The following is a 13,288-nucleotide window of genomic DNA, read 5'->3' on the forward strand; positions in this document are numbered from 1 at the left end:
TCTAATTGCGCGATTGTGGATTTCGCGGAGCGATATAAATTCTTCGCTGCGTAATAAAACAACGATTCTCGCGCGCGGAGAATTCGTTATGGTTGAAAAATAACATCTCGGCAGAACAGTCGGCGAGAGAGACGCGCCACTTTAACATTATTGTATATACCAGTGAATTAAATCGCGCTCGATTTACCGGTTGCTCCGGTAACGAGCAGCCCCGTCGGCGTCCCGTCATTTTTCGAACGAGTACTCTCCCCCTCCCCCTCCGCCCGCCTCCCGACGCAACACAATGTCGTAAATGATAAGTGCTTCGACTCTTTTCTCCGCGAAGTATAATATACCATTATGGTCTAGATTTCGTTCACCTCGCCTTTCTCCCGCGAAATTCGACCATGCTAAAAGACTCCCGTCTCTTTTCTTCGTTCCCTCTAACGTCAAATTCACCGGCTCCAACCATTTGCGAGAAACATTTCGCGATAGCCAACAAAAGAGTCGGGTCTTGTAGTTACAAAACTCGCTCTTTTCGAATATGTGAAGACATATATGCTCTTTCAAAAACGAGTTAATCACTCTCACTCTTTTCATATCACTCTCTTCTCTCCTTTCTTCTCTCTCCTTCTCATACACGCATTTTCTCTCGTTACATTCTCATTCACTCCCTCCTGCATACGATCCCTATCATTGCGATCCATTTCCTCCCTCGCACGCTTTTCCGCCCCTCGCACTCCCGTTCTCTTTCTCGCCTTTCTCTCTTTTATTCCCATTCGCTCGCCCTTTCTCTTTCCATTCTCTTATCGTTTTTCTTTTCTTTATTCTGGAAACGATACAGATACCCTCCATTATGCTTGAACTGCAGAAGCCGGGACAGTCGGCCGCGACGGGCGAGGCTCCGGGGATTGCCGCCCGCGATTCTGCCAACACAACAACAACAAGGCCGCTTCACGAGTCTAATTCCTAGGGCATCTAAGTTCACTAAGAGACTAACTTAGGAGAGACAATGGAACCGCCGGCGTTCCCGCACCGTGCGCGCTGAATCGACGCGCGCGGAACGCAAACCGGAAAGGATGAGATTCCAACCGCGAGCGGATTGTAAAGAGACACGGAAATTAATGGTTCAAATTGTTCAAGTAACGCTCGTACCTCGCTTATTTCGCAAATCAAACGTGTTTACAGCTGCATTCTCGCATGTCTTCCAAGGTGGACGTCGATTTTGCGAAACCCTGTACATGTTTCAACGACGACTTAACAACGCGACCATGAGAGACCTGCATGTTTGTCATCATCGACAGTGGCAAACGTGGCGATGCAGAAAATCAACGATAATGCATGGACAACTGCCGTTTCGTGACCGTTCAAAGTCGGACGGAGAGAAATCCACGTCGGCGGCGATGACAGCACGTGTGAAACAGGGCGATCGATCGTCAATCAATCAGCTTTGCTGATCTCGTTTCAACGCGATCACGTTCGATCCGATCAAGCGTAGCGCGCGCGATAATACGGTAAAACACTAAGCGATGCGACACCATTTAAGCCCGATCGTACGTTGCATAATAGCACGTGACGTAATGGGCGCTTTGTCAATCGATTTAGCACCGATTAGCCGACGATTAATTTGTATAAGTTAATTCGAGGTGCCGATTATGTTACGGGCGACGTTAAATTACACGATATTATTATTGAAACGTGTTTCGCGTTCCGCATAGCGGCCGCGTACCGCTTGTGACGCGTCCAAACGCGTGTGAATTTAATGTTCCGCATTTTGCTTTCCACTCGATGTTCACTGAATGGAGGATCTTTTTTTTCTTTAATTCACTCAATGCTCGCGAAGCTAGAGCCCACTTTACACGATCTATAATTAGCGTCACATTAAAGATAGAGCTCTATTTATAATTTTTGATGTGCCGTATATTTTTACATTTGTATGTAATTTAATATATATTTTATATACATGTGTGTGATATATATTTTATGTACATTTTTCAAATGTTTTTCGAATTAAGAACATAAATTTATAAACAGAATTCTATTCTGAATTCGAATTTGCATTCTGAACTGTAGATCGTCTAAATCAGGCTTACGGGAAGAGAACATGCTTTATCCATTGTAATCTTCAGAAATATATCTCTGTCGTTGCCATGATAATCCGTAATAAAATGAAAGTCTTTGACTTACGTAACGCCGCAACGTTTTGCGAAGCCAATCGAGGCTCGATTTTAGGACGCGTTAAATTTAGGATACGTCACATTAGTAACGCCTATTCTCGAATTCAACGCTCACGAAATTCAGGAGCTCCGATGGAGATACCGTTGCATAACGAATGACTTGCAACAATGACAGTCGGGTGTTCGTGTATCCTCCGTTTGCATCTAAATGGTATACGAGAATTTGAATCCGACTTACGCGAGATGGAAAGCGCGCTCGACCCCCGGTCTAGTGGGATCTCGCTCTCGGGGAGCTCTCGATACGCGCGGCGTGCACTGTTACGGGACACGTTCCAATAACATGTATTGTATTTCCCGATGAATGTGACGCGCTTCCGAAAATACGCGAACCGACCAGGAAGCCGGGAAACGTGGAGGGGGGGGGGGCAAAAGCGCGAACGTAATTATTGAGCCAATGGCGTTCTCTCGCGAGGCGTTAATTTCCCGTCGATATTGGAATGTTCGCGCGCATCGATTTATATTATATCGATTTCATTGAAATCAAAACGGATGTAACACGCTCGCTATGTCTGCGTGCAGAATAATTTGCTTACACAAAACCTCGAGGATAGACATCAACGTAAATAATTTGTTTCGACGTGTGACACTTGGACGTAATTTTTCCTCTTTATAACATTTCTTTTTTTATCTACATCACACACAATTAAAATATTTATTGAAAATATTTATTGAAAATAATCTCTTGTAAATCAATTGTAAATCAACGATCGTCTGTTTCCGATTACTTTTTGTCTTACCCTTAAAATTTCTTTTTAACGACACTAATTTCGGTTTTAACTAACAACACGCAAGTTTTTCTTTTTTTTTATAGGCACGCGAATTTTATTACGTGAATTTTATTGCGTAAATTTGTATTGCGCGGACAGCTTGATGGATCGCGAGTCGCGCGACCCAAGAACGAATGTCGTAAAGTAAATAAAATTATGCATCGGCTACCTGTTGATCCGCGTCACAGCCTGAAGGAGCCATCAGTTTTTAGGGTGTCATAACGTCCGGTGCGAATGCAAACTGAACCCGAGCCTCATGCTGGCGTACACACCTGAGACTTCGAGATTGAACGAGGTGCACATATCAGAATCCGCCACATGTGCCAGCATCAACGTAAAAATCTATAAAGGGTTTAGCGAAGGGTTCGCCTACGTTTGGAGGAATTTTAGAAAATCAATCTTAAAATTAGATGAGAAGAGAGGGCGCTTTCTTCTCTTAAGTTTCTCGAAAGATTAGACCATTTTTACGCGGAACAGTTCGATACGAGTATAATTACAAAGATAAAAGAATCGCTATCGTTGTAGAAACATATAAAGGGTTCAATAATGTTATCCACTTTTGAAAAGATTGCAGTAATTTTAGAAAGTCAGATTTCGATTAATTCTTTCGTACTTCCCGAAAAACAAAATTAATCAAAGGATAACATCTCGTCCGATCATATCGTACGAGAAATAACGCGATACTCGGGAAACATGGTGGCGAAGTTTATTAACGGTAACTTTGTGAAGAAGAATTTCCGAGGTATATTTACTAGAACTTTATAACTAAAAATTACACAAAGTAATTCTTTATATATCAATCTTCTTTATCCGTAATTAATTAATAAATTATCCAGTTTCCATGTTCTTCTGCTGTACATTATTTATATTAACGTTTAAAAAAAATATTGCACGTACTCTTTAAATCGTACATCGCGTGATATTTCGATGCCTCATTAGCGATTTAATATGTATACCGGTGCTCTCGCCGATAATTCTCGGAGAGGCGAGCGAAGGTCCGGAAGAAGGCGCGACGTGCCGACGTTCCATTCTCTCTTAAGCTTCGTCGTGACGAAATCGGGCGCGCGTAAAAGCGCGAGAGGCACGCGCGCGCGGTGCGATAAAAAGGAAAGGGGGAAAAAAGGAGAAAACGAAAGGGGGCAGCGGGGAGCGAAAGTAGTGTTGTACGTGTGTCGGTAGAGATTATATCACTCACTCGGCGTTGGTCTCCGGCGTGGGCAGGTCACCGATGGTCGTCAGCGTCAGGGTGGACCAGTAAAGGGAGCCGAGATACTTCCTGGTCAGGGTGGCGTACTCGCCGGGCCGGTAGGGATACACCCAGTCGCCCTGGAAGCTCTCGGCCTCGCTCAGCAGGTAGTAAAAGCAGCCGAACCAGTGCGCCAGTATGAGCAGTATGTGAATGAGATTCAGCACGCGCCAGAGATTCGGATAGACCGTCCGCGACTCCACCATGTAGTAATAATTGTACACTCGGTAAATCTTGAGGAACCTGGGAAACCTCAGCATGGGATTGCTGCCGAGGTTCACCTGGAGCAGATCGAGCGGCAGCAGCGCGAACAAATCCAGAACGAAGGACTTGGATTTGAGGTAGTGACCGGCGAGCTTCCGACTGTTGTAGACCATCAGGCCCTGCTCCAGATAGCCGGTGCGAAACTGCACCGCCACGTCCAGGAAGAACACGGCGTCGGTGAAGCCGTCGCAAGCGAGCCAGGTGTTAGGCGCCAGCGCCTGCAGCTCCGGCAGACTCTGACGGACGATCAGCGTCCAGAGATTGTAGAGGACGCAGGCCGACAGCAGCATCAGCCAGTAATAATAGAAGTTCTCGTCGGGATTGACCACGGTCTTGGGCGGTTTTTGGGGCCTGCGGGGTCGCCTGCGGCGCCGGTTACCCGTCTCCTTGTCGTCTGTCGGGTCTCCCTCGCCCTCGGCGGTGTCGAGGGTCTCCTGGCTCTCCGGTATCTGCCTGGTGGAGAACCTCTTCAGAAACGAGTCCTCGCGCTTCAGTGGTGGCTTCTTCTGGATTGTGGAGATCGCCGAGGACAGCTGCACGGTCGTGCGCAGTTTCATCCACCGTTGATTGCTCTTCGTTCTGCGGACAGAAAGATAAATAGGTCGCCAGTCAAGGACGAAAGGGGAAACGGAGCGCGAATCCTGCGGATCTCTCCCACGCTCCGTCGGACCAGCCCCTGTCGATTTGGCTTTATCCGTAATATTTAATCCGTATAAGCTTGAAAAATATTCAAGCTTACGGTAAACGGACAAATGCGCATCCGATTGTGCGACTCGTCGCACCTTTAATCAAATTATTATGTTGCCTTTTATTCGACGTAAATAATGAAAAGATAAAGTTATTTTGTCTGCAGATAATTTATAGATAAGAAAATACTCTGTAAACCATGCTATAAAGGTAATCATCGAGTAATACGAAGGAGAACGTTACGACTGCCCCGGCTAAAGACATCAAATTTCTTGCGGGTAAGAAGAATAACTGCAATAATAAAACCACTAATTCCGCCGCGTACGCTCGTCGGGTTAAATGGAGTCGTTTAAATGCATAAATTGCGGTCTAAGTAAACATCAACGCTCGCGAAATCGTCCGCGAGAATGAAACGCTCTCGTAAACATTATATATGTACATACGTAAGCACTCAATATTGGCGTTAAGTTATTTTGTCCGCAGATAATTTATAGATAAGAAAATACTTTGTAAACCGTGCTATAAAGGTAATCATCGAGTAATACGAAGGAGAACGTTACGACTGCCCCGGCTAAAGTCATCTTAACTTTCTTGCGGGTAAGAGGAATAACTGGCAATAATAAAACCACTAATTCCGCCGCGTACGCTCGTCGGGTTAAATGGAGTCGTTTAAATGCATAAATTGCGGTCTAAGTAAACATCAACGCTCGCGAAATCGTCCGCGAGAATAAAACGCTCTCGTAAACATAATGGGTGCGTTCGGGAAGACGCTATTAGTGCTATTTGCTTATTCTATCCTTGTTTTACACCTGATGAGCGATAAAGATAGAATGATGCAATAGCGCTAATAGCGCGCTTCCCGAACGCAGCCTATATGTACATACATACGTAAGCACTCGATATTGGCGTCATATCCGTCCGGAATATTTTAATATACTTACTTGAGCGAGATGCGGAGAATAACGTATTTTTCTTGCCGAAAGGGAGGATTCGTTAAAATTATGCAAACTAAAAAAAGAGAGTTTGTACTGTTTAAATATCACTGTGCATCTTTCACATGCCGCGGCAAATTTACATCACGCGTTACTTTATTTGTTTTAATCATATGCACTGACCTATGAATTATCGGGTGGCGCCTGCATGCGCGAAAAGATAAAGTTCAAACGTGATAAAGGGGGTTTTCAATGTGCGATACAAAATGCCGTTGAAGATATCTCTCCTATCGATCGAAATCTCGTCCCGCGACGATCCTATTGTTCCGCTGTTTCTCTGTCGCGCGGCAGAGGAACCGATAAGCACGGATTGTCGGCGCTCAATAAATAATCATGCGTTTCTCGCGTGTATCTACGGGTATTAAATGAGCCGCGTGATATACGAGTATCCTCCCGTAGGAACCGAGTACGTACTTTAAAGACTGATTTATCCAGACGGAAACAATCTGTTCCGATGACGCGCGTCGGATTTATGAAGGTAGTAACGGATAAAATCATTTATCATCCGAATAAAGAGAATAGATCAATGAGGAAGTCAATATTTTCTGTTCTTTATATCCGTATTTTCTCTTCAAATATGACTAAAAAAATTTTTATTCCCGTATATTATAACTTATTAATAAATATATTTCAGGACTTGCAAATTTTTACTTAGAAAAAATGCCAAAAACGCAATTTTACTTTTAACACTATTTTGTAAATGAAAATTTGAATGTGAATTAATCTATCGTTATAATTACGCTGCTTTTTAATGTACCTAATATCCATTCCCACAGGCAAGTACTTACTCCCCAATACACATTATATTTACACTTTCATTATTTGCTGCAATGTTTTACAACTAAATAAGAATCGAAAATATATCGTTTGATAATTACGTATAATGTAAAAATTCTTCAAATTGAAAATAAGCATGAAAGTATCTATCCGATTGTAAATGAAGAGCAGATATAACAACGCAAACTACATGCCCGATCAATTTATCGAACTTTCAAGTCAATAGAGAGAATATTTTACACTTGATTTTACATCTCGCGCTCATGAAAACTGATTAATTAGGAAATATTACGATTCTCTGAATCAAATCACTCTTAAAGAAGACATGCGATATGCTCCCGTGAACGCAGATTCGAGTCAACCGCGTCTATCATCGCAAACTGTTTGCGACTGATAGATATGATTAATCCGCTTGCGTGTTGAGGGATACGACGATAAATTCGCGTATTCGCGATTCGGCGAGGCATGTCAGTTTCGCTTACCGTAGTCGTATCGCCATCACACGCGCGCATATCGCTTCAAAGGAAATACGATCGCACGACGCACAAACGTGACTTTTAATCGGGATTCCGCGTGACTGCGAAAGCCGCGTATGTATGCATGAGCTTCGTCGCGCGACGTCACACAGGAATCGCGCAGAAAATACATTACAAGATGCCTCGTTCAGCAGTCCTCGCTATGATCTATTTATCTAGTACACGAAGGTATATAAGTATATAGCCTACTGGTAGTTCCATTCTTCAAACCTAGTGAAATGGAAGGAACATATCATTCTCTTTTTTTTTTGTTCTTTTCAGGGAGATCGACTATACTCGTCGTACTCTCTAAGTTCTATGTAAGATATAGGTAGTTCTTGCTGGAAATAAGAAACGAGCGAGAATCGAGATCAGATCAGTTAGCTAGAGTATTAGATGGATAGGAGGCAGACAGACAGACAGACAGACAGACAGACATACAACAGACGGACAGACAGACAGACAGACAGACAGATAGATAGACAAACAGAGACAGAGACACCGACAAATCGCATACGTTAGACAGAGACAATAACGGAACTAAAGATCGTTATTATGCCACTACGCATTCTTGAATCCTTAATGTAACATTTATGTATAGTGTTCTGTCGTTGATGTAAGTGTATGTTGTCGCGCATATTATGTAACACCCTGATCCTTTCAGATCTTTCTTTCTCTCTGCTATGACACACACAATCTATTTTTTTTTCTTTCTGTTAATTAGAACGTCAAGCATGTAAACGTGTTTGTTGGAAATATCAGCTAAATCTGAGCGATTTTTTTAAAGCGATTACTGTCGAGTTAGAATAATCGTTTCGTTTATGGAAATTTAACTGTCATCCGCGTGAAAAAATATCTCGAGAGGAAAGACTTCACGAGTATAGCGGATAAGTAATTTTCATCGATATTTACCGGTATTTACCGATAGCTTTCTATAGGAAAAAGGAAAATAAAATTAAAACATTCGAGATTTCGAGATGTAGACGAGAATTAAAAACTCGATACCAATGCTGGTAACGCGAAACGATTACCACGCGGGATAGCTCGTTCCAAATCGTACACATGATGCCAAGAAGAGAAATATTTCGATCCGCAACGTGAGATCAGTTGCTGGGCGGATATTAATTCAAGCGTATCGTATATCCTGTAGTCAATCGGATCGCGCCGATACAAAGCAAATGGAGAGCTGTGTTATCGATACATGCGTACGAATCAGAGCTAAATGCATGAGTGACAGGGTCGCGAGTTCACGAACTCCGCTTTTTCAACAATACAAACCGTTCGATTTCTCTTGCTATTAGAGATGCTTCTCGCGTCGCTTGGAATAATTCCCGTTTATTAAAAATTAATATTAATGATTTATTAATCAGAAACTTGCGCGGTAACCGAGATACCTCGTTGTCCACGAGTAAGAGCATCCGCGAGGTAAAAGTTCGCGAATTTCACTTGCAAATTGCGAGCAAGCGGATCGTTGCTCAGTGAATAAAGCCGCTGAGCGGGCGATCAACGTCTAAGTTTGTGAGTTCATTATCAGCGTTTGAAATTACAAAGTGTCGCTGGATATCAGAGAACAGATGCAGTGGTCACCTGTCAGCTAATCTAATACAAAGTAGAACACGAGTCGTACAGTAATCTGAGGTAGTAGAGTAGGAGAGAGTGGAGAGTGGTAGGCGAGAGAGATAGGATAGAGTTGCAGTGACGAGCGAGTAGCCAGTATACTTTCGTGCGGTTTCATGTCAAATGCAGGATGACGTTCACGAGGTAAAACGATCGGATCGACAATCGAGCCCCTTTACCCAAGACTTTGCCCGAGACTGTCATTTTAACGTCAACACTGATGTACTTTAAGACAATATTAAATTGTAAATTGTAAATTCGAAACCGTAAGTCGGTAATCGTCTAAAGTTACATACGAAAATGTACCATCACTCGTAAATTTATTCGATTGTATTTTATCTCACTGATGCAAGTAGTATACAACATTTTGTCACGCTCTGAAATGTGTAACAAACATTTGCATTTTTAGAAAAATATTTTTGGATTTCAGTTTTCCTCATGTCGCTTTACAAGACTGTCACCTTGTTACTAATTTTATCTACCTGAATTGGCCTTTTTCGTGAATTTTTTAAACATACAAACCCGATAATCTCGTACTCAAACCCACACCATCGCCCTCGAATTTAATATAGCGACGTTTCATTTTCCATACAAACTTTATTGCAGTTCGTACATTTATTTAGCGCAAGTCCCGTGCCTTCGTAATTTTTTTACGTTCCTTCGTTTTACATCGGTGATCAGCCGTGGTATCGTGTGGATATGGAAACAATATCAGATTAGAGTTTCTACGTGAGCGCGTCGAGAGACATTCTTGAATAATTCACTCGGTGTTGAAAATCCGCGAAATGCTTTTAAAACTCGTCTCGGGGGCCAGAGCGTAGCCCTAAAAATCCGAATCCCTCGGAGTATTCCAATAGATTTGAAAATCTATCGTGTACACGGGTTGAATAATTGACAAGATGCAAACGCCGGCGCGCGCTACAAGATCTCCAATACTTTCAACAAAAACCACTCCCGAGAATCCTGAGACGTTTCAAAGCCACGTGTATACTGTAAACTAGCAACATTTTCTAGGAAACTAGGAAATTCCGCAGACAGTGATTTTAAATAACCCCGTACAATTACTAGAAAGAATTTATAAAAAAAAATATAAAATAATAATCGTAGAATATCAAATATCAATTAATACGATACAATTACGTCATTTATTCCTAAAAATTAATATATAAAATTTACTTCTTTAGAATCTCCTCGATCATATTGCTTATTAATTAATTACTTAGCTAATCTCGAATTAAAGTCTCGTTAAAAAAGAATTATTGCGTTACGGAAAATTGTCATATTGGATGAAGAACTGTACGAGACGTGTACGAGACAAACGCCTTCAAAAATGAAGTTCCAAAAGCATACACATATAGGAGTTGACTACAAGTGAATGCTTCAAGGCACCGAGTTCCCAACACAATTCATGAAAGTTTTGCGCGTATGTGTGTGTGTGTGTATCAGTGTGTTAATGTGTCTTGTGTGCGAATGACAGTGCCAGAGGTTTACCGTCCATATCGACTAATGGCGGGAGTACCTCTTGATTTTGCGTAGAGAGGAATATAACGCCATGACCGCGCGTACGTTACTCCATTTTTGCGAGCCCCTCGTGCTACGAGGCCTCCTGGATGCGGCGGGTATCTCTGTATCGAGGGCGTAGCTCTCCAGCGATTCCGAAGTGGTCGAGGTGGCGGCGGCGAGCCCAGCACCGGCCGACCTGCTCGCTGAGGCTTGTCGATGACCCGAGATAGCGTGTCGTCGACGGTAGATCTCCAATGACCTGCGAAGAAGACACAGAACCCACACGGGTTGCCTCTCCCTCCCGCACACCCTCTTTCTCACTGTCTCTATCCCTCGCGCACGTATACACACACACGGATACACATTCTCGCAATCTCGTTCGTGCCTCCTCTCTCATACCCTGCTCTAGCGTGCTTCTCCTTTTCCTCTTTCGCACTTTCTTGATCTGACCCAGGATACACACTTAGGATGCGTTATGTATGAGCGAATGATACAACATTCGCTCCGGGCAAGATGGTTTCCTTTAATGTCGCCATGATTTCTTAACGCAAATCTGTACTACGTGGGACACGTCTGTTAGTTTTCCCCGGGTCCCGCCGAAGGGGTACTCTGCGCGTATAGCGTGTGTTGTGGATAAATATTAATTCTAAAAATACTAAGAGGTCAACTCGCAATAACTGCTTCTAGCGCGAAAAAGGAGAAAAAGAAGAAAGAAAGGTAGCCTCGAATATAAATTCTTTTGAAGTTTACTGAAAATCAGAGCAGATCTCCTCGGAAAAATCAACGTTCCGACAAACTTCCGAGTTCCTCGTTCCAAGTTGAAACAGGGGATGAACTATTAATGCTTCGTATTTATGTAAGACGCGAATCGTATATGTCGTAAACGTATTTCTTTTAACAATGATTAATTCCCGATGCAACGTGACTTGTGATTCCCAAGCCGCACGTTATTCTCGAACCATGCTCGATAACACGTTCGCGAGGTGCTTACAGCTAACAGTGGTTTCGCAAAAATAAAAAGCTTTACTCACATCACGAGAAACGATCTCGCACGAAAGTAACGCAATATACAGTTATGATCTCTAACATGTATCATTGAGAACGTGAACAAGTTTCATCATTCATGTCTTCTCTCTCTCTCTCTCTCTCTCTCTCTCTCTCTCTCTCTCTCTCTCTCTCTCTCTCTCTCTCTCTCTCTCTCTCTCTCTCTCTCTCTTTCTCCAAGTCAATCTCGTGTTCTCTCAGACAGGCGCAATCACATGCAATCCTTCATCCTTTCCTTTCCCGTGTCCGTCTGCCCATCTCCATATCACATCGTGAAAAACGAGTTCTCCGCTGAAAACTCGTCCGCTGATGCGACGTGACGCTAAATTCATTTGTCCCCTCACCCTCTTTCAGCCATAAAAAAAAGTGTTACCGTTCCCAACGACAGAAGTTCGGCGCCACGGCATATCGCGGCATTAATTGATGTGATGCGTGAATTCGATAACGCCGGCAGTTTGCCGAGTGCGATTTACCACTATGACGGGAGATTGCGGGGTCACGACTGCGGCAGAATCGCTGCCGTTTCCAGAGAGACGGTGAGGGGTGCGAGCGGCCTGGGAAAATAGGAATCCGGTGCCGCGAAATTCGGGGATAGTGGATCCCGGATCCGCGCTGAATAAATAAAGGCGGAACTTGCTGATTGTACGCCTTGTTTGCGCGAGTCGTCACGCGTATTGAGAAGTCACAGGGAAAAAAAAGAGACGAAGGAAAAAAAGGGGAAACAGACACGACGGGACAGACGGGCGAGCAACGAGGCGCGCGAGTCGGATGCAAAACTTCGACTTGGAAATTAGTTGCATCGCTTCATCCAATTATTCTGCGCGGAAATTTTAATACCACTTTAATATTACAACACAAAACACAGGCTTCTCTCTCCTCCTTTCTTGGTAAATTCGATGCGCATGATGAAGCAAGATATTTACTGTGGTCATTTCGTTCTGAACGTTATTATTCTATTATTTCTGCTACTGATTACTAAGCTGAGGACTCATAAAGTATAATAGTGCAATCTGTTTTTCTTTCATAAGAACTTAAAGAGAAAGGAGAGAGAGATTAATCCATATTTAATTTTAATTGACATTAGTCGCGTTAAAATAATGACAGTATTTATCCGGTTTTTACTTTGACAATTATACGCAAAAAATATGCTCGCACATCTTTCGCTTCGTGCTTGCCATTTCTTTCAACGTCCCTTCAGTTTTTTCCGTAATGATTATCATGATAAAATGATAATGCATTTGAAAGGGATGCACGAGAAATTCGTACAAAGCAGGGGAAGAGTTATCGCCGAAAAGTCATACTTGACTTCAAGCGTGTCCTGCTGCCGTCGCGTCTGGCATATGCTCTGATCTTTGACGTTAGTCTGCAGCTAGGAGCCTTTCCGAAACGTTTGATCAAACTTTCGGCGCATACAGAAGCACTCGAGCCAAGAATTTCGACTAGATACCCTAGCAAAAGATATATTCGGTACATCATATACTTTCGGCGAAGTCTGAGACACTACTGAGAGAAAACGATTACTTATTCCACGACTGCTCGCCTACTTTAAAATGACTGACCCACTTAACTTAATTCTTAAGTTCTTCCTCATCCTTACAAAACTCGCGATATTACTTCGGCTCTCTGTCAAGAGAAAACTGTTTTACGTTTAATACGTACT

The 13,288-nt window shown here is 43.0% G+C and overlaps 1 protein-coding gene across 5 annotated transcripts in view; it reads right to left on the reverse strand.

Annotated features, from left to right (window-relative positions):
• The window catches only part of LOC139814204 (uncharacterized), a 157,386-nt gene that overhangs the window by 30,491 nt on the left and 113,607 nt on the right, over positions 1 to 13,288 (reverse strand). For all 5 annotated transcript variants that reach the window (XM_071780303.1, XM_071780305.1, XM_071780304.1 and 2 more), the window contains 3 exons: positions 10,601 to 10,843; positions 4,179 to 5,072; positions 828 to 905 (listed from right to left, as the gene is read on the reverse strand). In XM_071780303.1, the coding sequence (XP_071636404.1) occupies positions 828 to 905; positions 4,179 to 5,072; positions 10,601 to 10,843 (1,215 nt within the window). The remainder of the gene's footprint in view (positions 1 to 827; positions 906 to 4,178; positions 5,073 to 10,600; positions 10,844 to 13,288) is intronic.

This window comes from Temnothorax longispinosus, chromosome 6 (genome assembly GCF_030848805.1).
Source record: "Temnothorax longispinosus isolate EJ_2023e chromosome 6, Tlon_JGU_v1, whole genome shotgun sequence".
Taxonomy (NCBI): domain Eukaryota; kingdom Metazoa; phylum Arthropoda; class Insecta; order Hymenoptera; family Formicidae; genus Temnothorax; species Temnothorax longispinosus.